This window comes from Myotis myotis, unplaced genomic scaffold (assembly GCF_014108235.1).
Source record: "Myotis myotis isolate mMyoMyo1 unplaced genomic scaffold, mMyoMyo1.p scaffold_m19_p_11, whole genome shotgun sequence".
Taxonomy (NCBI): Eukaryota; Metazoa; Chordata; class Mammalia; order Chiroptera; family Vespertilionidae; genus Myotis; species Myotis myotis.
The window spans coordinates 26,941,950-26,969,658 of NW_023416315.1; the positions used below are offsets into that span (position 1 = coordinate 26,941,950).

General features: G+C 37.0%; 1 protein-coding gene across 1 annotated transcript in view; it reads right to left on the reverse strand.

Moving 5' to 3' along the window:
• Positions 1-10,542: 10,542 nt before the first annotated feature.
• The window catches only part of HDAC9 (histone deacetylase 9), an 828,595-nt gene continuing 811,428 nt past the window's right edge, over positions 10,543-27,709 (reverse strand). The window contains exon 27 of the mRNA XM_036327963.1: positions 10,543-10,985. Within this exon, the coding sequence (XP_036183856.1) occupies positions 10,946-10,985 (40 nt within the window). The 3' untranslated portion in view covers positions 10,543-10,945. The remainder of the gene's footprint in view (positions 10,986-27,709) is intronic.

Here is a 27,709-nt window from a genome sequence, read left to right on the forward strand (position 1 = left end):
TGATATGTAGCAATAATTGTTACAAATAAAATCATGGTTTAAAAACAAAGCGAAACTAAATATATATACTTTTCCATCCACTTTCCACTGAACTTAGAGTAGTGACAAGAAGGGAGTATTTCATAGGATCTCGCAGTTCTTTTATATTCAGTAATTTCAAAGCAGTGTTTTTGGCTATGCAAGATTTCTGGGTTGAATCTAATAGTCTTGTGGGAGAGATGAACATATATGTAACCATAAAACAATGTTAGAATGCATTTAATTTAAAATGGGCAGACTTTTAAACTGGAGAATTTAAACATCAAAATGGCAGTATAGTTTTAATTATACAGAGACCCTCCATCATCTTTGCCTGATGAGGATGTTACAGTCTATCAGGATTTGGGGGTCTAATGAAATTAATGATATTACTGTTTATCAAGATCAGTACTTTGAATGTAAAAAATGTATTGGAAATTGTGTTTCATTAAAGGGCAAATGAAATAAAGCACTAATAGTTGTTGAAGAACTTATCTGGCACTTGACATACAGGAAATTACCATTAATTTAAAAAAAATAATGAGAGAAATGTAAGTGGCTATAATTTAGAAAGCAATTTTTTAAGGGGATCTCTATAAATTTTATCTTCTGCCTTTCTAATTCTCAGCATCATATGTTTTCAATTAAATGTTGACACAAAGAATGGTAGACATGAGGGTGAAATGGACATTAACAAACACCCTAAATGCTATCTACTCTTTTGATAGAGTTTTGCACAAATCTTCCCGTGAATATAATTAACTATATGTTACTAGGTTTGGTGGCTAGGTGAAAAAGGTGATGAGATTAAGAACTATGAACTGGTAGTCATAAAGTAGTCCTGGGGACATAGAGTACAGCACAGGGAATATAATCAATAATATTGCAATAATTATGTGCAGTGCCAGATGGATGCTTGAAACTTCAACGGGACTAATTTGTAAAGTATATGATTGTCTAACCCAGTGGTTCTCAACCTTGGCTGCACATTAGAATCACCTGGGAATCTTTTTAAAAATCCTGATTTCTGGGCCTCATCCTCCAGAAATTCTGTTTCTTTGTTATGGGGTGGGGCCACAACATTAGTAACAAAGGAATAGAATTTCTGGAGGATGAGGCCCAGAAATAAGGATTTAAAAAAAGATTCGCAGGTGATTCTAATGTGCAGCCAAGGTTAAGAACCACTGGTCTAACCACTATGCTGTACATGTGAAACTAATACAAAATAATATTGAATGTAAACAGTACTAGAAAAGTAAAATCATAATATGTAACGTAACAAATATCTCTTGAGTGTATTTTTTAAAAATATATATTTTATTGATTTTTTACAGAGAGGAAGGGAGAGAGATTGAGAGTTAGAAACATCGATGAGAGAGAAACATCGATCAGCTGCCTCCTGCACATCTCCTACTGGGGATGTGCCCACAACCCAGGTACATGCCCGTGACTGGAATTGAACCTGGGACCTTTCAGTCCACAAGCCGATGCTCTATCCACTGAGCCAAACCGGTTTCAGCTCTTGAATGTATTTTTATGTGTGCCTCTATGTTGTAATTTGATGGAGAAAGAAGACAGGTCACAGGTTTTTTTTTAAAGCCTTGGCATCACACTATTATAAACCAAAATCTATTCTCTGATATTTACTTTGCAAAATCTATTCTCTGATAATATTTACTCTCAGCTATGTAAAGAGGGAGCCTTAATGAAATTTTCATTTCTATCATTATATTGCCAGTTTTCTTGCTAGGTTCCATGCTATTATGAACACAACACTGAAAACATCCTATATAATAAAAGGCTAATATTCAAATCAACCAAACAGCAGAAGGACCAGTCACTATGACCCACACTGGCCACCGGGGGCAGATGCCCAATGCAGGAGCTGCCCCCTGGTGGTCAGTGCACTCCCACAGGGGGAGCACCGCTCAGCCAGAAGCCAGGCTCATATCTGGCGAATGCAGAGGCGGTGGCGGGAGCCTCTCCAGCCTCCACGGCAGTGCTAAGGATGTCCTACTGTCGGCTTAGGCCCACTCAGCCATCAGTTGGTCATTTCCTGAGGGCTCCCGGACTGCGAGAGGGCACAGGCTAGGCTGAGGGACCCCCTGAGTGCACACATTTCATACACTGGGCCTCTAGTGCAGTGATGGCGAACCTTTTGAGCTCGGTGTGTTAGCATTTTGAAAAACCCTAACTTAAGTCTGGTGCCGTGTCACATATAGAAATTTTTCGATATTTGCAACCATAGTAAAACAGACTTATATTTTTGATATTTATTTTATATATTTAAATGCCATTTAACAAAGAAAAATCAACCAAAAAAATGAGTTCGCGTGTCACCTCTGACATGCGTGTCATAGGTTCACCATCACTCCTCTAGTGTGACATATAGTAGGCATTCAGTGAATGTTGATTACATTGAATACATTCGTTTGGATAGTAGTAAAGAAAATGTTTTTTCTCACCTCCCCAGCATTTAAGTAAGCCTCAGTTTCCTCTTCTATTAAATTACTCCTCTCACAGGAGTGTTTTGAGATTTAAATGTGAGCACAGGCTAAGGGTTTAATAACTATTAATGCTTTTATTTTTAGAATAACTAAAATAACTGAAATAAAACAAATGTTTGACAAAGAAGAAAAATAAAAAATAGTGCACTAAAATATACCTTCTTAAAAGAAACAACGTCATTAAACATGGATATAAAGTCTTAGCATCCAATTAATAATAAATCTTCGTAAATATATAATTATTAATATTTTATTTTTATTACATCATTAAATACATTTATGTTAGCACAACTTAAGTTTTTAAATCTTATTCTCTTGGAAAAAATATTTTGGAAGATAAAGCAAAATTAAATGTGGGACTATATCAGATTTCAAATGTACTGTATATGCTCTCAATATCAAGTTAATAGTGTCGTTTTTAGATGCACTAAGAACTTTAAAGTTGACTTCAAAGGCAATCTTCATTTTATTTTATTATAATTCAAGTTTTTAAAGATTAAAAAAAAAGGCATCCATATTTCCAAAGTACTTATTAAGATATGTGGGGAATGATCCATTTATGGTAATCTGGGACAACCATAAAATTAATATTGATATTACAAAGCTAAGAAGTAACTACAATACTTGGAAGTTCTTTGAGTTAAATAATTCTGAAAGTATTCCTTGGAAGTGAAAAGATTCCTTGGAATTCTATTTTTAAGTGTAAACCACTTTTAAAAAATAACAATAATACATTCATTCTTATTTCTTACTTATACTCCACTTTTCCAATTGCTCGCTTTTCACCACAGAAACTTAAACGAAACAAAGAACCATGAAGTAACATTTGCCATTTGACAAACCTGATTAAACCAAGGGTGTTGACCGTTGAAACTGACTCTACCTACCCACTCCATCTCAAGTTTACTTTCCGTTAGACAAAATATTACTGCCTATTCCCAGAAGGAACCCAAGCCATTGTCCACTGGAAACAGTTATGTTTTAGAATGTTAAACATTGCAGGGGGTTATAAAATACAAAAATAAGTATTGGTCTTGGAATAGATTTCTAGTTTTTGGAATATGTATTCCAAAGACATCTTAAGGTTCTTGGCTACAATAAAGAAAGATGTTGAAACAGAGGAAAAAAGAACTGTTTTGTAACTTGTACTTACTTTACAAACCTAGCCACAATGACCAGATCCATTTAAAATTATAATTTAATAAAATCGTAAGATCAGCAGAGATTGAACATACAGTCTATCCTGAAGGTTAGTTCCAGTTTTTGTAGTTTAAGACTGACTTTAGTATACCATCTTTGACATATTCTGTATGTCATTTGGAGAGAGAACAGACTTTAGAGCTACATAGATATAGATAAGGGTTTAATTTATCTCCTACTATCTGTAACAATAAGCAAATGACTTAGCCTTTTCCATGCTCCGTGCTCTCATCTGTAAATGGTAGTGATAATACATGAAGTAGGGTTCATGTAATGGAAAACCTAATTTTGGTACAGTGCTCAGTATGGCTGGTGTTTAATCAGTTAGTTATTATTATTATCATTATTTTTGTTAATCTTCACCTGAGGACATTTTTTTCATTGATTCTTTTAGAGAGAGTGGATGGGATAGTGGGGAGGGGGAAGAGAGAGAGAGAGAGAGAGAGAGAGAGAGAGAGAGAGAGAGAGAGAGAAACATCGATGTGAGAAAGACACATTGATTGGTTGTCTCCTACACACTCCCCTACTCATATCAAACCTGCAACCCAGGTACCTGTCTTTAGGTGTGCGGACAGATGCTCTAACCACTGAGACACTGACCAGGCCACGGTTAGCTATTATTATTCTTTATCCTGGCCAGCAAATGACATTCAAATAGCAACTCTGTTTTCATTTACTTTTCCTCCTTTTGTGAATTCTCACTTCAGTAAAATGGAGATTTACTTGCAAATAACCCCTTCATGTTTTAAAAGTGGAACAGTATATGTCACAATAATTTATAATTAGTAATACTTTATTTATTCAACAAATATTTGTCAAATATCTAGTATTCAGAGTCTAATGGTAGGCATCAAAGAGGCAGAAAAATAAGAACACTTTTATTTCAAATAGCTTTTATTCACACTAGTACTAGAGGAAAATCTAATTCAGTAGAAAACACAAGACAAAAGGGAATCTTTCATTCTCTTTGAAAGAAAGTCATGATATTAACAACATCAACTATAATTTGGAACACACCATTGAATTTTCCATTTCATTTTTTTCAAATACAAAACAGGAATCAGAAAGAAGGTGAACACTGCATGAAAATGTTCCAACGATGGTATTGTGATTAGGCATTAATCCTTTATTGGATAATTATTTTTCACATGTGGGAAAACATCACTGGCAGCACAATTTAAGAAAAGAAGTTTGGCAACGTGTTTTTTTCTCAGCAGCACTGGATGACAGATTTTGGTGACTGCTAGCCAAAAAAATTAAGGGCAAAACCACTGGTGCACCGAGGACATCATACTGATCTTATTACAGAAACAGATATCAGGCCATGATAGAAAAGACATTTAAATTTTACACTAAGCCAGAAACTCCAGATTCCTGGGGTATACATCAACAAGCCAGGCCTAGAGCGTTTAATCACAAGAGTAATAAATATTGGATTCCTGCCTGCCCTGCCCACATTATTTAAAAATATCAGGATATTTGCTTTCAAATGACACAAACTGCCTAGGCTATAATCTACTAAATGGTCACTCATTTTTAATAGCATGCTTCGTATGCCCAGCAACCACTGGAAGGGCGATTTCATAGAACCCAGCTGCTGCAGAGGATCAGCACTAGCCTTGCTTATCCACAAAGAGTTTGACAATCTTACCATTTGGGAAGAGCATATGGAGATTTTGATCTACAACAATGTTTGCAAACCGGAGGAACTGCCATTCCTCCTTTGATTTTAGAATTCTTAATTCCTAAGGTGTTTTTTTTTAATTACTCCATTGCTGCACAATTTTAAGTTAATAAAAGCAATAGCCAGAAATCACTGCAAGATTTCTACCAATTGTCATAAAATGCCAACTCCAAGAAAGGGCACCATGAAGCCTAAAGGAAATGACCATAATGTCTCCCAAAGCATTTGACCCTCTTTATTTTATTTGATGTTGCAACATTTGCCTCCAATGTGCCAAATAGAAAAATGAAAGGCTTCAATTTTCTTTGAATAGTCTGGAAATATCTTACTTTCAAATTATATTTATTTAAAATGTCTCTTTTGCATTTTTTCTTCAGTTCAGAGTTTATGCTTGTGGGTTTGACTTATAAAGACATCATCCAAAGGGCAAGAATAATCTATGTACAATGCTCTCTCTGTGATAACTAGCACAACACAATGGGTAGTAACAAGAGTGGCAGAAAATGATATTTGAGACCAAGAGAGAAATTCTGTATTAATAAAACCAAGTGCCAGGTCCAAAATTATAGACCAAAACACAATAACTTGATCTATCGTTTAAGATAAGAATAGTACAAAAGTCAAGTGATTCTTAAAAAGGAAGAGATAAAAACAAAGACAAAGAGTAGCTAATAGAGAATTTATATAAAATGGCATGAAAGAAAGTATACTTAGTGGTATCTCAGAAAATAAGTTGCCAAGGTTATTTCTACTTAGGAAGCATAAAGTAGAGATTTTAAAAATTGTTCTGATAGATTAGATATGGCAATTTGGTATTGGCAGTTGAACAGGGGAAAGAGAGAAGAGTGGAAAGGAAATTATTGGTTTGAATGATTGGCACTATAAGGTAAATTCACCATATATGTGTTTCAGGCTGAGAATTAAGATGGTTTGAGAAATTGTTATAACCCTATTACTCTGTGATTGAGATCAAGTCCAAAGAGCACCAGATCAACAGTCGAAGGCTGTTCATCTAAAAGATTTTACTGAGGCCACATGACAATCATTCTGCATTTCATGAAACATTAGATGGAATAAAAGACAGCTGTTAGGAAGCAAGGGTATGTATGCTTTCCTGTGTAAATATGACCAGGAAAAGAAGCCCTATATAGCCACTTCTATATTTCATTGATGGTGTTGATGAAGGTGATGCAATACTCATGATACTTCATTGAAAAGGCAGTAAATGGTATAAAATACTGCTGGAGCCCGCATTATAATTGTGTCCCTTGAGAATACAAGAAATATGTGATGAGGATCACGGACATGCTGATGATAAGTTTTGAAGACAACAACAACATGCTTTCATTACTCAGCATAGCTCATCTGGTGTCCATTTCTTTTGGAGGTGAAATGCCCTCTTTATGGAACAGTTGAACAGGTATGTTGTTTCCTAGTTTTTTTTTTCTTATTTTCTCAGCATACTAAATGATTTCATTTCTGAAGCAGGAAAAGGATGTTGAGATAGATGCTGCTAAAACGACAATGTCAAACTCTGACAGAATGATTGTTTCAAGCTCAGAATGAATAACTTTATATATATAATTGATTTCAGAAAGGAAGGGAAAGGGAGAGAGAGATAGGAATATCAATGATGAGAGAGAATCATTGATCAGCTGATTGGAACCATGACCTCCTGCTTCATAGGTCAACATTCAACCACCGAGCCATGCTGGTCTGGCAGAATGCATCACTTTAAAGACAGAAACCTTTGGCTTGTTTAGTAAGTATTAGATATTTAATAATTTCACTGAGACAAATTGAGAGTGAACCTTCAAAAGGTAAATAGAACTATTTAGATAAATGGTCCTAAACATAAATGCTGGGATAAGAAAGATGAGTATAAAGTGCTGATTGAAGGGAAGTTGTCTCCCAGGAGACTGTTCACATGATCGTTCTGCTCACTTCCACATGGTCGCTGTAAAGACACCCAGGGGATCTACACAGCTTTATGAATGACCTTCAAACTACTCAGTTCTTTGGAGAGACCAGCTCCATAGTTTTTTGAAATGTTTGTGTGAGGTGTTCTGTTTTCAAATCCACCATGTTGTCATGGAGAGGAGTGTGAGAATTCTGTAAAGGCTTAGAGTCAAAACTGAAGGTAACATTTCAGTTCCTAGGATTGGAAGGGAGATGCGATTGGTAGTGTTTTTTCATACGTATCTCTGTTTTCTCTAAAAGATGATTTCTATCCCTACTATGGATGGTGCAGGCTTGTTAAAATATTAAAACATATTTTATCTCAAAATGTTCTTCTCACTTAATAAGCAGTGATTAAGTAGCCTCTGTTACCATTTGAGATCATTTACTTATTATCTAATAAAAACAGTTTTTCAATGTAATATATAAACCCAGGTTGTACTATAAAATTGAGAAAATTAAGTTTCTTACACTTTCTTTTTTGTACCTAAAATTAAATCTTATTAAATTGAACTCCTCACATTCTTTACTAATATATTTCTCAAAAATGTGTGTGAGTTATTATGAGTTTGTGAGAAAGCCTATGGGATTATCCTTCAAAATAGGGATCAGAAAAATATATTATTGATAAAACTTAGGGCCAAATTCTTCTAATAGCCTCTTACTGGGAACTATTTTGAGCAATAAAAATTAAATGTGTAAGTTAGGAAAACTATACCAAGTGAAAATACCCTTTCAAGAAGGGCTGGCTATTTCAAAAGACATGCTGATATTCTCCAACAGCCCCCATTCTTCCCCTGAGGTCTACCCTACCCTTTGTAAGGATATAATAAGAAAGCACTACCTTCTGTTCTTACAGCTACATTCAGCTGTGACTAATCCTCTCCATAGTTTATCTGCCACTCCACATATCCTAGACCAGCCGTGGGCAAACTACGGCCCGAGGGCCGGATCCGGCCCGTTCGGCTGTTCTATCTGGCCCGCGGAGCCGAAAGAGCGAAGGGTTCTCTTGCTCTCCCCTCTGCTCCTTCACCAGCAGCAGTGTTAACATGTATTAGTTCACACAAACACTCCATCCATGCTTTTGTTCCGGCCCTCCGGTCCAGTTTAAGAACCCATTGTGGCCCTCGAGTCAAAAAGTTTGCCCACCCCTGTCCTAGACTCTCAGTGCAACCAATTGGGTCCAGTATCATATGGAAGAATGTGGAATTAACTCATTAATGTGTTATGTTTTAAATCTAAATAATCATAGAGATATCTTAGTGATCTGGCTCTATCAGATTGTTGGTTGCGCATAAGAATGCAACAAAATTATTGTAGGAAACATCAGTAAATTAGTATGCTTGCGCTATACTGTTTCATTCTTTTATTCAACATCTAAAAAATATTTGGGAGGATTGAGAGCAATAATAGAGATTTATAAATATCAATTTATTTGTAAAAGTCATAATTATGTTTCCAATTAAAATTATATAATTTTCTGTTTTAAAGAGGGAAGTCTTTTGGAAAAGCCTTTAAGCTCCATTATTTGTTTTTTTGTAAGTAAATTTCAAGGAATTACGCAAAATAGCAAGAGCTAGCAACTATGACTGGCATGAATTTCTCTGAAAAATATCATGAAATTTTTTTACAAAAAATTCATTACTATTGTGAATTGAGATGGATCTTACTCTTATTCAATGAAAGTAATTTTTTACCTAATACTGAGTTACATTCCACTTTAGATTTTCTATTTCAAAGGGCGACTCAAATTTCTAAGATGTTAAACCAAGTATTGAGCCATTTTTGTATATGTAATAAAAGTCTTTAAAATTAAAATGGTAATCCTAAAAAAACCAAATGCATGAAAAAAAAATGGTCTGACTGTATAACAAAGGGGAGTTATATAATTCTACTTGAGTGAAATCTTTCATCTTTGATTTACAGGTTAGAATCCTCTTTAACTAAAACCATATTGTTCTATATCTTTCATATCATGGCCTTCCCTAAAACCTTGTTTTAATTAAGGTTTCTTTCAGATTTCTGAATAAAAGCATGACAATCTTCACTTATGGCTTTAATATATCCTTTGAGTTAGGAAAATATATAAAAAGAAACATCAACTCTTTCAAAAGCATTGTCAGATATTAAATACTGCAAGGTATTCTATATCAATGTCTTTATGTGTTCGAGTTATACATTGAAATAAAATTTTGGATGGTAGGGGGATAACCTACTTATATGTAGTAAGTTACTTTAAATCTCAGAAATAAAAGTCTTTTATTTTTAGTCTTTGACACTAAGGCAATATGTGCAAAGGTTAAGTTCCTGGTGGTTTTGTTTTGTTTTGTTTTTTTTCACATAAAGGCACAACTTCAAGGTTAACTCAATTCAAGGTGACTTCAGTGCCTTCATTAACACATTTCAGAGTCTAGAAAATTCAGTAACATTGCTTAAGCCATAGTCACCTCAAAGATTTCACAGCTATAAGAACACACTAGACAAAGCAACTGTGTTAACCTGGAGAGTAAAAAAAAAAAAAAAATACTCAAGGCTCCTGAGAAACTGGGGAGATTATGGGTAATCTAGCTTTTCTATAGGAAGTAAGGATGAAAGGTTAGAGGAAAGGAAGTGATGGAAGACAGAAAAAGAAAAGTGAGAGAATATGTACTTGATAGATTTGGAATAAATTAGGACCGTCTTTGAAAAGTTTTCAAAGACACTGGAAATCCTCCACGGAACATATGCTCAGAGCTACTGTCGTCATCAGAGGGAGGGATGTGAGCAGGGAGTGAGGTCTCATCCTCCCAGTTGCAAATCTCATCTGTGTGTGAGAACACAGGGGGGGATGTTAGGGAAATAGGGTAGTTTTTTTTTTTAAGTGACATAAAATATTGCACCATCCTATACAGTGTTTGAGGTTTGTTTGGCGTGTGGAGGTGGGGATATGGCATGGTTTGTACCACTGAAAAAGCGTCAGCCCAGTTCCTCCATCTTGAACTCTTAACTAGCAAGAGTCGAACCATGTGTTAAAACAAAGGCCAAAAAACAAACAAAACCAAACCAAACAAAATCCCTGCGATCTGTCGGGAATTGCTATCCGTTCATAGCTGAAAGCAAATCCTGTAAACAATTTGAGACTGTTTGACAAAAATTACCCAATAAAAAAAAAACCAGATCAGAATGTCAGGAATGAGTATTTCTTAGGTTTTGCCCAAAATTTCACTGGCTGTCAGAGCGTTTGTAATGAACAGTATCTAATGCTGTATTAGACGTTTCTGGTTCCTGCTCTGGGCCCAGGAGTGGGTCACCCAGCATACTAAATGCACGCTGGAAGCAGTTTCTTCCAATCGTGGTTTACTGTAACTTTAGAATCACAGCGGTTACATTTTCGGAATCTTTAATGCCCTTTCAAGTCCATCCAAAAAACAAGTGAAGCTGCTGTTCAGAATTTCGTGCCCAGTGTTTATGTTCCATCGAATCTGTGCCACCCAGGCAGCAGACAAGACATGTCTGTGGGTGCTGGGGTGGGGGGTGGGGGGATACACAATGATGTCACACACAGGAAATATGGGGGGAGAGAGGGGGTCTTGGCACTTCACAAGGCTGGCTCCTCTTCCATAGGCTCACCAGCGATTCTGTAAAAATAAACAGGCAATCAGAATACGGCATAAGAGTACACAATGACATTGTAGATTTTCATGCATAATCAAAGCTGATTTTTCAGCTCTCTCTAATGTTTATTTGTGTTATTCAGTTATCCATAAATAGAGTTTCTTTCCTAGGAAGTATAAACAAATGTCAAGTGGAAAAACATTTTAGATCCAAGCAATCATTGAAAATGTTCCTGTTTATATTAAAACATGTCAGAATATTTTATAACTGTAGATTCCAAAATGTTCATGTTTTGTGTCTAGTTCAGTCCAATAATTTATTGAAAAAATTAACTACGATATTTTATTTTAGGAGCAATTGCAGTGATTTCCTATGGAACCAGGTTGCTAACTGGAGCAAAGGACCCAGCTAGCTTCTGGAGGAAACTCACCAGGGCTCTGGTTTTTGCTTCTGTTCTTTCATAACTGGATTGGCTGCCTGCCGGAGGCATTTCAAATCAAATTCTGAATTTGATTAGCAAATCGCTGCTACAGACCCAACGTTTTTACAAGAAATGCACTATGGTAGTGTGTAAATAGTTTTTATTCGGCATCATCTGTGGGGTGTTCTGCTCGGGTAAAACCAAAACTAATTGCTTGAAATTTATACTTGAGATTTAACCTTAATTTAGTAACACTCTGAGGGTGTTTTAAGGCAAACTTTCAGAATGATTTTTTAATTTAGCCAAAAGGACTAATTGTAGTAGGAACCCACATACATGAGGTGGCTGGATTGACGAGGGAACAATACTGGAATTTTAGATGCCGGGAGAATTGCGTTTGAGTCTGAACGCTGCAATTTGCTAATGTTGCAATTTGTTAATGTTGTAACTGCACTTCTGTGAGGCTGTGGTTTCACGTTTATGAGCGTGAGAAAAAAGACGTTCCTTATTGAATTAGTGCAGGTTAAAGAAAAGGAGGTAAAATTGACTTGTAAACAACAAACAGGATGGGACATTAGTTATTTAATACTTTGAATCTATCTTTTTGCCATCTAACGTATAAAATGGTGTTGAATAGCCTACAGATACAGAATTATGACTACGTTGCCATAAGGAAACACTATACATACATGGATGACTGTTTCCTCTGGGTGGTGGAATGGTGGGTAGGTGGTTTTCATTTTCTTTTTCTTATTGTTTATCTACTTGCGAATATTCTATAATGAATTACTTTCATACTAGAAAAAATGCTATGTTTAAAACACAGCTGTTTATGAAAACAAATGATTTAGTCATGTTATTTTATAGACTTATAAGGAAAAAAGCCAAGATTTCTATGCAGTTAAAAAGTAATTGCCATTTTAGCTTAGCATTTTAATAACAAATTTAAAATACTGAAAGATTTTTATCTATGGAATGATAAGAAGAAGATTTTAATGCATCCTCTGGAGAATGAGAACTATTAGGTATTCATTATTTAACATTACCAAAAAGAGAGTTCCAAATGAGTCCATGTGAAACACTAAATACCACCACCACCACCACCACCACCACCACCACCACCACCACTACCACTACTACTACTACTACTACTACTACTACTACTACTACTACTGATAATCTCTAAGGAAGTTATAGTGTGTTTAAAAATGTACTGGATAAGAAAGTTGTAAGTGCTTCGAGTTGCTATAAAAGATAAAAGCTATCTAAATCATTAATACTGTATTAAAATCCTTCAAAACTAAAATTTCAGCATTCTGAGAAGAAACATTTTAAACTAAGGAAAACTAAGTAACCAAATTAGTATATCTGTAAACATGCAAACTTATTTACATCTGAGAATATGTGGATACCTTAGATATAGAATCCTTAAACTTAGCTATTCTGGTGGAGACTGAATTTTCTGATTTCTTCCCCTCTATCTTTTTTTGAGATAAACTTGACATATAACATAGGGGATGTTTAAGGTGTACAATTAGTGTGATAATTTGATATACACATATATTGCTAAATATTTACATTAACTAATCTTTTACCTTACATTATTACCATTATTTTGTGTTGTTATAGTAAGAACCATGTTGAACCTTCTTTTGTATGGCTGTATAATATTCTATCACACCTATACACCGTATTCTGTGTCCATTTATCTGTCAATAGACACTAGGCTGTTTCCATGTCTTGGCTATTGTGAATTATGTTGCAATGAACATGAAACTGCAGATATCTTTTCAAGATAAGTGATTTTTTTCCCTTCAGATATATACACAGAAGTGGTTTGCTGGACCACATGGTAGTTCTACTTTTTAAGTTCTTGAGGACCATTCATACTGCTTTCCACAGCGGCTGCACCAATTTATGTTCCAACCTATCATACCAAGGAGTTCTGTATTCTCCATATCCTCACTAACATTTTTTATCTATTGTTTTATTTGATGATAGCTATTTTAACACATGCAATTAGAGATCTCATTGTTGCTTTGATTTGCATTTCCCTGATGATTAGTGATATTGAGCACCTTTTCATGTAGTTGTTAGCCATTTGTACATCTTCTTTAGAAAAATATTCTGGTCCTTGACCATTTTGAAATTGGATTATTATTAGTGATTATTATTATTTATTGAATTGTCTGAGTTCCACGTATATTGTGGATGTTAATCCCTTTTTAGATATGGATTGCAACTATTTTCTCCTTTTTCATAGGTTGCCTTTTCATTTTGATTGTCTTTTGCTCCATAGAAGATTTTTGTCTGATGTAATCACATTTGTTTATTTTTATTGCTTTTTCATTGTCGTCATATCTAAAAACCAGTGCAAAGACCCAGGTCAAGGATCATTTTCCCTATGTTTTCTTCTAAGAGTTTCATAGCTTCAGGTCTTACATTTAAGTCTTAATCCATTTTGAGCTAATTTTTGTGACTGGTGTCAGATAGGGGCCTGATTTCTATTCTTTTACATGTGAATATACAGTTTTTCCAAAACCACTTATTGAAGAAGTTATTATTTCCCCATTGAGTATTCTTGGCTCCCTTGTCAAATATCAGTTGACCATATGTGTGAGGGTTTATTGCTGGGCTCTCAGTTCTGTTCCATTGGTCTATGTGTCTCTTTTTATGCCAGTGCCATATTGTTTTGATTGTTTTTGCTTTCTAATATCGTTTGATGCCTCTAGCTATGTCCTTTCTCAAGATAGTTTTGGCTATTCAGGGTCTTCTGTAGTTCCATATGAACTTTAGGATTTTTTCTATTTCTGTGAAAAATGCCACTGGAGTTTTGGTAAGAATTGCATTGAATCTATAGATGACTTTGGTAGTATGGTTGTTTTAACAATATAAACTCTCCTAATTCATGAACATGGAATATATTTACATTTATTTGTGCATTCTTCAGTTTATTTAATCAGATTCTTCATTGTTTTTGGTGTATAGATCTTATTTTGTATCCTGGAACTTTACTGAATGTTTAATAGTGTCAACAGATTTTTTTTTGGTGGAATTTCAACATTTTTTATATCCAAGATCATGTAATCAGCAAACAGAGACACTTATCTTATTTCTGATGTTAGAGGGAAATTTTTCAACATTTTATAATATGTGACCTTTATTATGTTGAGGTATGTTACCTCTATACCCAGTTTGGTGAGAGTTTTTATTATCAAAGATAGTGAATTTTGTCCATTGCTTTTTCCGACCATGTGATTCTTATCCTTCATTATATTCATGTAGTGTATCATACTGATTGATTTGCATATGATGAGCCATCCTTGCACACAATTTGATCACAGTGTATGATCCTTTCAATGTGCTGTTAAAATTGGTTTGCTAATATTTTGCTGAGGCTTTTGCATCTATGTTCAACAGGAATATGAACATAGTTTTCTTTACTTTACTATTTTTGTCTGGTTTGTTACCAGGATAATGCTGGCTGCATAAATTTAGTTGGTTGTGTTCCTTCCTCTTTAATTTTTTTGGAAGAGTTTGAGAAGGACTGGTGTTAATTCTTCCTTAAATTTTTAGAAGATTTCCCCAGTGAAACCATGGGACTGGGCTTTCGTTAGAAGATTTTTGATTACGGATTTAATTTCCTTACTAGTAACTGGTATGTTTAGATTTTCTGTTTCTTCATGATTCAAACTTGCTAGGTTGTATGCTTCAAGGGGTTTATCTATTTCTTTAAGGTTGTCCAATTTGTTGGCCTGTAATTGTTCAGAGTAGTTTCTTGTGACACTTTTTGTGTGGTATCAGTTATAATGTCTCCTCTTTCATTTATAATTTTATTTCTCTTTTTTTGGTGATTATAGCTAAAGGTTTGGCATTTTAAAATCTTTTAAAAAAGCAACTGTTAGTTTCATTGAGATTTTCTATTGTTTTTCTATTCTCTATTTCATTTATTTCTGCTCTGATTTTTATCTCCTTTCTTCTGCTGACTTTAGGCTTAATTTCTTCTTTTTCTAGTCCTTAAGGTTAGTAAACTTAGTTTATTTGAGATATTTATTTTTTAATATAGGCATTTATTGATGTAAATTTGCCTCTTAGCACTGTTTTTGTTACATCCCATAAGTTTTGCTATGTTGTGTTTCCATTTTCATTTGTTTCAGATAAGTTTTTAAATTTTCTTCTGATTTAATCCTTTATCCATTAGTTGGTCAGTTGTAAACAGGTGTTTAATTTCCACATATTGGTGAAATTTCTAGTTTTCCTTCTGTTACTGATTTCTAATTTCATACCACTATGGTCAGAAAAGATAATAGATATTACTTCAATATTTTAAATTTTTCTAAGATTTTTTTGTGACCTAAGATATGACCTGTTCTGGGGAATGTGGAACATGGAAATAAATGTATATATTTTCCTTTTGTTGCATGGAATGTTTTGCGTATGTCTGTTAGGTTCACATGGTCTAAAGGTTAAGTCCAATGTTTCCTTATTGATTTTCTGTCTGGATGATCTATTCGTTGTAGAAAGTGGGGTATTTGATTCCCCTACTATTATTGTATTGGTGTCTATTACTCCCTTCAGATCTGTTAGTATTTGCATAATGTATTTAGGTGTCTGATTTTGGGTGCATATATATTTACAACTGTTGTTTCCTCTTGACAAGTTATCCCTATGACCTTTTCTGTGTCCTGTTACAGTTTTAGACTTAAAGTCTTATTTTTTCCTGATACCATTATTGCTACCTCTGCTCTATTTTGGTTTCCATTTACATGGAATATCTTTTTTTTTTTTTTAAATCCCTTCACTTTGAGACTATGTGTGACCTGGAAACTAAAGTGAGTATTTTGTAGGCAGTAATATAATTGGTTCTTTTAAAAAAAAATCATTCAGTCACACTATGCCTTTAGATTGGCATATCTAATCCACTTAAATTTAAAATAATTAATGATTGTTATTACTTACTACTGTCACCTTGTTAACTGTTTTGTGTCTGTTTGGTAGTTCCTATCTTCCTCTCTTGATGTCTTCCTTTTCAATTGATGATTTCAATTGATGATACCATAGTGGTATACTTGGATTACCTTCTCATTGGATTGTGTGTATCTACTATAGGTTTCTGTTTTATGGTTACCCTGAAGCTTACTTGAAACTTCTTATAGACATAACAGACTATTTTAACCTGATAACAGATTATATTTATGATGCCACAATTTACATCATTTTATATTTTGTATCCATTAACAAATTATACCTGTGTTTATACTTTTGTCCTTTAACCTTTATACTAGAGTTATGTGATTAACATAGCATCATCATTATAGTACTGGAGTATTCTGAAGCTGCCTATATATTTACCTTTACCAGTGTGTTGTATATTTTCATGTTACTTGTTATCATCTTTTCTTTTCAGCTTGAAGAACTTCTAGCATTTCTTGTAAGGCAGGTCTTATGGTGATGAACAACCTCAGCTTTTGTTTTGGAAAGTCTTTATCTCACCTTCATTTCTGAAGGACAGCTATGCTGGGTAAAGTACTGTGCTTGGCAGTATTTTTCTTCATCACTTTGACTATATCATCCCACTCTTTCCTGGCCTGCATGAATTTTGCTGCTAAATCCACTGGTAGTTTTATAAAGGTTCCCTTGTATGAGAGAATTGTTTTTCTCTTGCTACTTTTACAATCCTCTCTTTGTCTTTGATTTTAGACAGCTTTATTATAATGTATCTTGGAGAAGGATCCTTTTGGATTGAAATTTTGGGCTGACTTATTAGCTTCATAAACTTGGATGTCCAAATCTCTCCTCAGGTTTGGGAAGTTCTCAGCCATTGTTACTTTAAATAAGTTTTCTGCCCCTTTCATCCTTTTCCTCTCTTCTCCTTCTGGGACTCCAATAATTCAAAAATTGTTTGCTTAATGGTACTCCATAAGTCCAACAGGCTTTCCAAATTCTTTTTCATTACGTTTCCTTTTGATCCTCTGACTGGATAATTTCAAATGATTTGACTTCAAGCTAGCTGATTCTTACTTTTGCTTGGCTCAGTCCAAAGTTGAGCTCTGTACTTAATTCTTTAGTTCAGTTATTGTATTCTTCAGCTCTGAACTTTGGTTTGGTTCTTTTTAAGGTTTTCTATCTCTTTCTTGTATTTTTCATTTTGTTTTTCCTGATTTTTTTGTTAAATTGTTTATCCTTGTTCTCTTAAAACTCTATGAGCATCTTTATAACAATTATTTCTAATTATTTTTTTTCAGGCAATTCATGTATCTTCATTTATTTGGGACCAGTTACTGGACATTTACTGTGTTCCTTTGGTGGTGTCAGGTTTCCCTGATTCTTCATGATTCTTGTTGCTCTGGTTCTGGGGAAGGAGGACAGCATCAGGGTGTCTGCAGTGCAACCCCATCACTGGCAGAACTGGAGCCTCTTCTGTTGAAACAGGTGGACTTGCCAGTACAATATATAGCTTTCTATCAGATGTGTCTCTTTCCTTCAAAATAATTTTATAGTAACCATTTTCTGAAAGTATTTCATTTACTGCTCCCCACCTTCTAATGAATCAAATACATATGCATATAACTATTCTCTCCATGTTTTGAAGCATGGAAGTAGTGTTAGCATAGCAAATGAGGAAAATATCCTGGATTTCAAGGTTTAAGTCCCAGTTTTGCCACTTTCTAAAAATTGAATTTGAGCAAATCACTATCTCTAGATGACCACTTTCTCTTTAAAATGGAAATAATAATTCCTGACCTAAGGGTATGAGGTTCGAGTGAGTTAATTTAAGAGACCATGCTTTATACATTGTAAAGTGTTAAATAGTTACAGAAAAACTATGTTATTTATGTCTACCATTGCAATGAGTTATAGTATCTCCCTTCTCATATCCATGGCTACCAATGTAGGTGGTGCTATTTTTACTCAATCCTTGTCCCTAAGTAAAAGTTTTATATGTCTAAATATTTTTAAAAGGTGACTTTTAAAGAAATCATCTTTACAAAACACTTAGAAAATGAACTTGCTTGGGGTGACCATTTACTGTTTGTTTTTGGTGAAAGAGTGAGAAGAGCTACTCTGGAAATATGGGGGCTCTCTCTGTCAATCATCCGGAGAAGTGTGGGGGCTCTCTACTGCAATCATAAAAGTTTACCTTCCTTCTCTGACTGGCTTATTTCACTTAGCATAATGCTCTCCAGTTCCATCCATGCTGTTGCAAAAGGCAAGAGTTCCTCTTTTTTTACCGCAGCATAGTATTCCATTGTGTATATGTACCACAGTTTTCTAATCCATTCATCTACTGATGGGCACTTAGGCTGTTTCCAGATCTTAGCTATGGTGAATTGTGCTGCTATGAACATATGGGTGCATATATCCTTTCTGATTGGTGTTTCTGGTTTCTTGGGATATATTCCTAGAAGTGGGATCACAGGGTCAAATGGGAGTTCCATTTTTAGTTTTTTGAGGAAACTCCATTCTGTCTTCCATAGTGGCTGCACCAGTCTGCATTCCCACCAGCAGTGCACGAGTGTTCCTTTTTCTCCACATCCTCTCCAGCACTTGTCGTTTGTTGATTTGTTGATGATAACCAGTCTGACAGGTGTGAGATAGTACCTCATTGTTGTTTTGATTTGCATCTCTCGGATGATTAGTGACTTTGAGCATGTTTTCATATGTCTCTTGGCTTTCTGAATGTCCTCTTTTGAAAGGTGTCTATTTAGGTCCTTTGCCCATTTTTTGATTGGATTGTTTATCTTCCTTTTGTTAAATTGTATGAGTTCCCTATAAATTTTGGAGATTAGGCCCTTATCAGATATGACATTGGCAAATATGTTTTCCCACACAGTGGGTTTTCTTGTTCTTTTGTTGATGGTTTCTTTTGCTGTGCAGAAGCTCACTCATTCATGGATAATAGAGACCATTATAAACTTTTGAACAATAATAGATACAGAGGCAGAGCTGCCTCAAACAGATTGTCAAACTGCAGTGGGAAGGCCGGGGAGGGTTGGGGGGCAGGAAGGAGGGGGGTAAGAGATCAACTGAAGGACTTGTATGCATGCATATAAGCATAACCAATAGACATAAGACACTGGGGGGTAGGGGAGGCCAGGGGATTGTCAAGGGCGGGGAAAAAAAAGGACACATATTTAATACCCTTTGTAATACTTTAAGCAATAAAAAAAAATTAAAAAAAGAATATTGAAAAGGGAAAAAAAAAGTTTACCTTGATGAACAAAAACACAGTTGTGGAAAGGGATGGGGGAAGGGGAGATATGAATCTTTTTATCTTTGAATTTAATTCTATTTTTAATTAAGTGAGGTAGAGATATAGTATGGTCCAAATAGAACCTCTAAAAGTAAATTTTAGTACAATAGTTCAACTAATTGAAAGATATAAACTTCTACTACAGCAAGCCAATTTAACATTAAAGGGTCTTCTTTCAATGAAGGGCAAACATTTTATATACTAAGGGAAGAATGAGTTCAGTCCACCAATCATAGGTTATGATATTTTACACAAATAAAACTCAGAAAGAATTTAACTTCAGTTAAGATATAGCATAAAATTATATTCTTTTATTTCCCCTTAAATGGGTATTTCATATCCTATGATTTTTAAAACAGTATTTAATTAATATTAATAATGTCAGTTAGTAAGATACATCTTATTTTATTGGTTTAATTTTTTTTTTTGAAGGAGACTTGTTTATTAAGAGAGGCATCATATTTAACACTGTACAGACACAGGAGCTAGGGGGACAGAGACCAGTCTTCTGAAGGGCTGGACTTTTTTTCTTAACTTTTAAACATTTGGAAATTATCTTTCTCAGGAGATCTGATATCAGTTTCCCATTGTCTTGCTCCACAAATTTCAACAAAAAGTAAACTTGAATGTGCTTAGGAAATTCACAAAGTGCTCTTTGTCAACATGACCTTTGACATATCGTTTCTTATGGTCTCCTCTCAGTTGGTGAAGTACACATACCTTACAAGGGGGCACTGAAATACCAGGAATGCTTTGCTCAACATCACACAGTGAGCTGGGTTCCAGTCACCTGCTCTGTGTCTCCCAGGTCCACTGCTTCCATCCCGGCTCCTCGGCCAGTGTCCACATGATGGTTTGAATACAGAAAATACACCACCCGGGGGCTTGGGAGTCATTTCCCACGGAAGACAGTACGGGCCTTCTGAAAGCTGGGCGCATGGGCTTGTGGATGGGGCTTTCTGGTGTGCCAGGGTCTCCTGGCAGCTCCTGTACATGCCAATCAAGCAGTCCAGTTGGGGCTTGGCACTCTGGAAGACAGATACTACTTGGTATATCCCATTTGGTTCCACCGGATCATTCAATAAAATGCAGAGGTAGGCAGTCATCTTCTGCATGTAAATAGCCTCATTAATGATAACATCCTTCACCTTACCCACCCCAATGAGGGTGGTGCTTTCTCTGCCAGACACATAGGATGAAGTCATCTGGACGCCAAGGGAATCAGTGATTAGCAGAGTCTTCTGATCAAGCTTCACAAAATGGAGGTAACCAAGCAGGTTTCTGAGGGTGATGACTATGGCAGCGGAGAGAATCATGCTGTTCTCGCAGAGGGTGAAGAGCCACCAACCACATGGAGCAGGTGACACTGGTGAGTGAGCGCAGTGAGAGCCAAGGACAGCTGAGGCAGAACTCGCAGCAGGACGGGGAGTAATAGATGTCCGAGAAGCTCAGCTCGTCCTCTATGATGGGACTGCATGCACCCCTACAGTCCACTGCTCTGGCTGCCGCCACAGCCACCGGCCCGAATCCTTGCTGGTTTAATTTAATCCCTATATTCTACTTCCTCGTCCTCCTCCAAGGCAAGCAATATAATGCATGCTTTGTACACGATTTTGTTCACAAGACATTCTTCAACGCTATGTATTACTGTTTTGTGGGCATATATAGTATTTTTATTTTATGCAAATTTTATTTTTATATACACAGGTATAATTAATCTTGCTTAATATTCTCACCCAGTGCTGTATTTATGTTTTTCTAGCCTGTAGCTGCCAAGTGCTATGTGGCATCTCCATTGTGTACATTCACCACATTTTAACTATTCATTCTCCCAATACTGGGCCCTGGGTTTGACTCCTCCTATCTACCCATCTAAACTAATAAAAGACAAACATGCAAATTGACTGTACCTTTGCTACACCTTAAGCCATGCCCACCAGCCAATCAGAGTGACTATATGCAAATTAACCCAACCAAGATGGTGGCCGGCAGCCATGGAGCTGAAGTGAGCAGGAGGCTTGGTTGCTCCAGTGATGGAGGAAGCCAAGCTTCCCGGCTGGCTCTGAGCTCCACTCAAAGCAACAAAGTTTCAATTATAGAAGGTAAATAAATCCAAGAATAAAAAAAAAAAGGAGAGTCACCAGGGGGCGCTTGGCCAGCCTGAAAACAGCCCTCAGCCCCTCACCCAGACTGGCTAGGCACCCCAGTGTGGACCCCCCACCCTAAAGGGGGTGTGGCCAGCCTGAAAACAGCCATCAGCCCCTTACCCAGGCTGGCCAAACCTCCATGGGTTGAGGGTCCCCACTGAGCGGGGGCTTGACCAGCTTGCAAACAGCCATCAGCCCCTCACCCAGACTGGCCAGGCACCCCAGTGGGGACCCCACCCTGAAGGGGTGTGACCAGCTTGCAAACACCCATCAGCCCCTTGCCCAGGCTGGCCAGGCACTCCAGCAGCACCCCCACCCTGATCCGGGACACCCTTCAGGGCAAACCAGCCAGCCCCCACCCGTGCACCAGGCCTCTATCCTATATAATGAAAGGGTAATATGCAAACTGACCCTAACAGCAGAACGACTGGGAATGACTGGTCACTATGACACACACTGACCACCAGGAGCCAGATGCTCAATGCAGGAGCTGCCCTCTGGTGGTCAGTGTGCTCCCACAGGGGGAGCTCTGCTCAGCCACAAGCCAGGCTGATGGCTGCCAGTACAGTGGTGGTGGTGGGAGGCTCTCCCGCCTCCTCAACAGCGCTAAGGATGTCTGACTGCAGCTTAGGTCTGCTCCCCAGTGGCAAGTGGACATCCCCCGAGGGCTCCCAGGCTGCGAGAGGGCACATGCTGGGCTTAGAGACCCTCTGCCCCCTATGCACAAATTTTTGTGCACTGGGCCTCTAGTCATTAATAAAGCTGTAGTGAACGTCTTAGAACATGTACTCGAATGACCCTCGGTGAGAATGTCTTCAGTATACATTCCCAGGAGCATGATTATTACGTCATATGCTTTGCATATACTAACTGGTAGTAAATTGCTTTCTAGCATGGCTGTCATAATTTACCTTTCCACAGCTATGAGGGCTCACTCCAAAGCCCCACAGCTCCCCAAAAGCTGGCATGCCTTTGTATACTGAACTTTTCATTGATTCAAGAAATAATTACTGAGTATATAGTATTCATATAGCTCTGTTCTAGGCACTAGAACTACAGAGGAGACATAAAAAGTAAAGCAGGGGACCTGATCTAATTTTGGGATTGATGGTCAGTGGACATTCTCCAAGGAGAGGAAGAAATATTTGATCTGTGATCTAAACTATAAGTGGAAGAGAATGGAGAAGCCAGCATAGAGTTAGTGGGAGTATAAGGAAGACAAGATAAGTAATCCAAACAGAGGAAAGGGTATGTGCCAAGAAGGTCTGATGTGAACATGAATATGGCTCTTTGGAGAAAATTTGAAACCACAATGAGATACTATTGACTACTCATTAGAAAGGCTTAGTTATAAAGACTGATTATACAAAGTGTAGGTGAGGATATGAAGCAACTGGAACTGTCATTCATTGCTGATAGGAATGAAAAATGGCATAGCCCTTTTGGAAAGCATTTTGGAAGTTTCTAACAAAGTAAAACATGGCTCCCTGTCAGCTCAGCAATTCCACTTCTAGGTATGTGTCAGAGAAATTGAGTGCTTCTGTTCACAAAATAAAAATGTGAACAAAATTTCAGAGAGTTAGATTCTTCAAAAAATTAAAAATGTCATTACCATGTGATTCAGTAATTCCACTTCTGGGTATATATCCAAAAGAACTGAAAACAGGATCTTGAAGAGATACTTGCACGCTCATTCACTGAAGTATTCAGCCATATGAAAGATGGAAGTCTTGACATATGCTACAACATGGATGAACCTTGAGGATATTATGCTAAGTAAAGTAAGCCAAGTCACAAAAAGGCAAATACTGAATGATTCCACTTATATGAGGTATCTAAAGTAGTCATATGCTTAGAAACAGAAAGCAGAATGATGGTTGCCATGAGCTGGGGTGAGGGGGAGAAAGGAAGCTATTGTTAAATAGGCTTAGAGTTCTGTTTTACATGGTGAAAATTTTCTAGAGATATGTTGCACAAAAATGGACATATACTTAATGGTAGTTATTGTACACTCAAAAATGGTTCAGATGATAAATGTTATGTGCTTTTTACCACAATAAAGAAAAATCAGCTCTATGGATAGAGCATTGGCCTGTGGACTGAAGGGTCCCGGGTTCAATTCTGGTCAAGGGCACATGCCTGGGTTTTGGGCTCGATTCCCAGTTGAGGGTATGCATGAGGCAGCTAATCAATGATTCTCTCTTCCTCTCTGAAATCAATAAAAATATATTTAAAAAAAGAAAAATCATAGCATCTTTATTCATGATAGCCCCAAATAGCAGAGGACCTGAATAGACATCTTTCCAAACAAGACATACAGATGGCCAACAGGTACATGAAAATGTGCTCAACATCAGCTAATCATCAGGGAAATGCAAATCAAAACCACAATGAGATATCACCTCTTACTTGTTAGAATGGTTATTATAAAAAAGATAAGAAATAACAAGTATTGGCTAGAATGAGGAGAAAAGGGAATCCTTGTGCACTGTTGGTGGCAATGTACATTTTTGCAATGACTATGAAAAACAGTGTGGAGGTTCCTCAAAACATTAAAAATAGAACTACATATGATCCAGAAATTCCACTTCTGGGTATTTACATGGAGGAAATGAAAATACTAATTCAAAAAGGTATCTGTACCCCCATGTTCATGGTAGCATTATTTACAATAGCTAAGTCATAGAAGTAACCAAAGTGTTCATCCTATCTAATAAAGACAGAATATGCAAATTGTCCATCACTTTGCAACAAAGATGGTGGCACCCACAGCCAATAAGGAGGGAATATGCAAATTGACATGACAAAGATGGAGGCGGTGGCTCTGGCCTAGAGCAAAGGCCCAGGTCCCAGGTGCTGGAGGGAAGTCAGTGCTGGCAGCCAGGGGAAGGAAGGCCTACTCTTGCATGAATTTCTGCATCGGGCCTCTAGTTAATAGATAAATGCTTAATGAAAATTAGATACACACATATAAATACACACACACATATATATATATATAAAATGAAATATTATTCAGTCTTAAAAAAGAAGGAAATCTTGCTATTTGCAATAACATGGATGGACCCTGAGGGCATTATGTTAAGTGAAGTAAGTCAGACAAAGAAAGACAAGTACTGTAGATCTCACATATGGAAGCTAAAAAAACAACCCTAAACTTAGACAGTAAACAGATTGGTGGTTGCCAGAGGTAGGGCAAAATGGGTGAAGGTGATCAAAAGGTAGAAACTTCCAGTTATAATTAAATATAAGTCATGGGAATCTATGTACAGCATGGAGACTACATAGTTAATAATAATGTGTTGCATATTTGAAAGTTGCTATGAGAGTAAATCTTAAAAAAAATTCTCCTAAAAAAATAACACAATTTGTAGCTACGTGTGGTGATGAACGTTAACTGGATTTATTGTGGTGTGTTTTTTCCCCCCAATATTCACAAATGTCAAATCATTATGATGTACACCTGAAAGTAATACAATGTTACATGTCAATTATATCTCAATTTTAAAAAGCAGAAATAAAATTAACAACTCCAAATGGGAAACAAGTCAAACACTCATCCACATGTGCATAAATAAAGAAATTAGGCTTTGTTTATACATTGGAATCATGCATTATAATAGAAATGAGCAAACTGCTGACTGAATGGATTCAAACACATTATGCTTAGTAGAGTGAAAGCCAGATAAAAAGCAATATATATTACATGATTCCTTTTAGATTAAATTCAAGAACTAGCAAAACTAATCTACAGTGTTAAAAAAAAAAGGTTACTTCTGGTGGGAGTGGCATTGACTAATAAGATGCACAAATTAACTTCCTTGGTGATGAAAATGTTCTTGATCTGTTCTGGGTGGTGTGTATGTGACTATGGAATAAGTACAAATATTTTGATTTGTGCATCTCAGGTTTATCAGGTATATCGTAGTTAAAAAAAATGAAACAAGGTCATGTTGGAAAGCAGATTACCAAACAAAGAGGAAAGATGTCAGAGATAAGGCACAAAATGAAGGTAAGCGTCTGATCATGCCAGGGTTATGGGTCCTGTTAAGGATGCCAATCTTAATGCTAATGGATGGAAAGGCATTTCAAGTGGAGGCATGGCAAGATTTGCTCTCTAGTTGTTTTTTGAATAGTTTGCATGAGCTCCCTGATTGCTGTGTAGAAAATAGATTAGAAAAGAGGCAAAATGTATATGGGAATTAGTAAGGCAACTACTGTGAATTTGGATGAAAGATGAAAGTACTCTGGACTGTGTTGGCAGTAGAAGTTAAAAAAAAACACACCACACACAATAGTGCCTCTCTCTCGGCTGCCTTTCTTCTTATTTACTAGGTAAAATCCTACATTTTCTTTCATCCTGGCTCATTTGTCCTAATCCTATGATTTGGTCCCTAGTTCTTGGCCAATGTTAGGTCTTGTTTCATTCTGAAGCTCACTCTATTAAAATGACTTGTCACTTATAGCTGATTGCTCATGTCTGATCCTGTGGTAGGAAGAATAACAGCCCCAAAAGATATCTATAACTTAATCCTGGAAGCTATGAATATGTTGCCTTGCAAGACAAAACTAACTCTGTAGATGTGCTTAAGGTTAAGGACCTTGAGATGGAGAATTATTCTAAACTAGAGGCCCAGTGCACAAAATTCATGCACGGGGGTGGGGAGGGGTTCCCTCAGCTTGGCCTGCACCCTCTCCAATCCGGGACCCCTCAGGGGATGTCCAACTGCCAGTTTAAGCTGTAAACTGGTAGTTGGACATCCCTATCGCAATCCGGGACCACTGGCTCCTAACCGCTCACCTGCCTACCTGCCTGATCACCCCTAACCACTCTGCCTGCCTGACTGATCACCCCTAACCACTCTGCCTGCCTGCCTGATTGCCCCTAACCCCTCTGCCTGCTTGCCTGATCACCCCTAACTGCCTCTGCCTGCCTGCCTGATGGCCCTAACCACGCTCTCCTGCCAGCCTGATCGCCCCTAACTGCTCTCCCCTGCAGGCCTGATTGCCCCTAACCACTCTCCCCTGCTGGCCTGATTGCCCCTAACTGCTCTGCCTGCCTGCCTGATCGCCCCTAACCGCCTCTGCCTCAGCCCTCACCACCATGGCTTTGCCCTGAAGGATGTCCGGTCTATTCAGCCTAATTAGCATATTACCCTTTTATTAGTATAGATCAGCGGTTCTCAACCTGTGGGTAGCGACCCCTTTGGCAGTTGAACGACCCTTTCACAGGGGTTGACTAAGACCATCATGCATATCAGATATTTACATTACAATTCTTAACAGTAGCAACATTACAGTTATGAAGTAGCAACAAAAATAATTTTATGGTTGGGTCACAACATGAGGAACTGTATTTAAAGGGCCAGAAGGTTGAGAACCACTGGTATAGATTATCCTGGTATGTCTAATGTAATCATATGAGTCTTTAAAGGTAGAGAATCTTCCTGTTTGTTTGTTTTTTAAGCCAAGTTTCCTAGCTTTTCTTCTTCAGTTCGAGAGAGATGTGATGACTGCAGAAAGGTCAGAGAGATATAAAGTTGTTGGCTTTCAAGATAGAAGAAGGCGCTCCTGAGCCAAGGAATGCAGGCAGCCTCTAGACACGAGAAAAGTCAAAGAAACAGATTCTTCCCTGCAGCTTCCAGAAAGGAACCAGACCCGTCCAGCTTCTGATTTTAGCCCAAGAGATCTTTGTCAGCTTTCTGACCTTTTGCCACTTTAAGCCACTGAGTTTGTAGTAACTTTTAAAGATAGCAATTGGAAACTAATACAATCCCCAAGTAAGTGAATGTTTTGAGGACTGCAAGGAAGCTTTGTGACCCTGGCTCCCAACATTTGTCTCCCACATAGAAAAAATCAGGAAGTGTTTAAAGAATGCACAAAGCACATTTTCTTCCTCCTCATTCTGTAAGTTGGAAGATAATC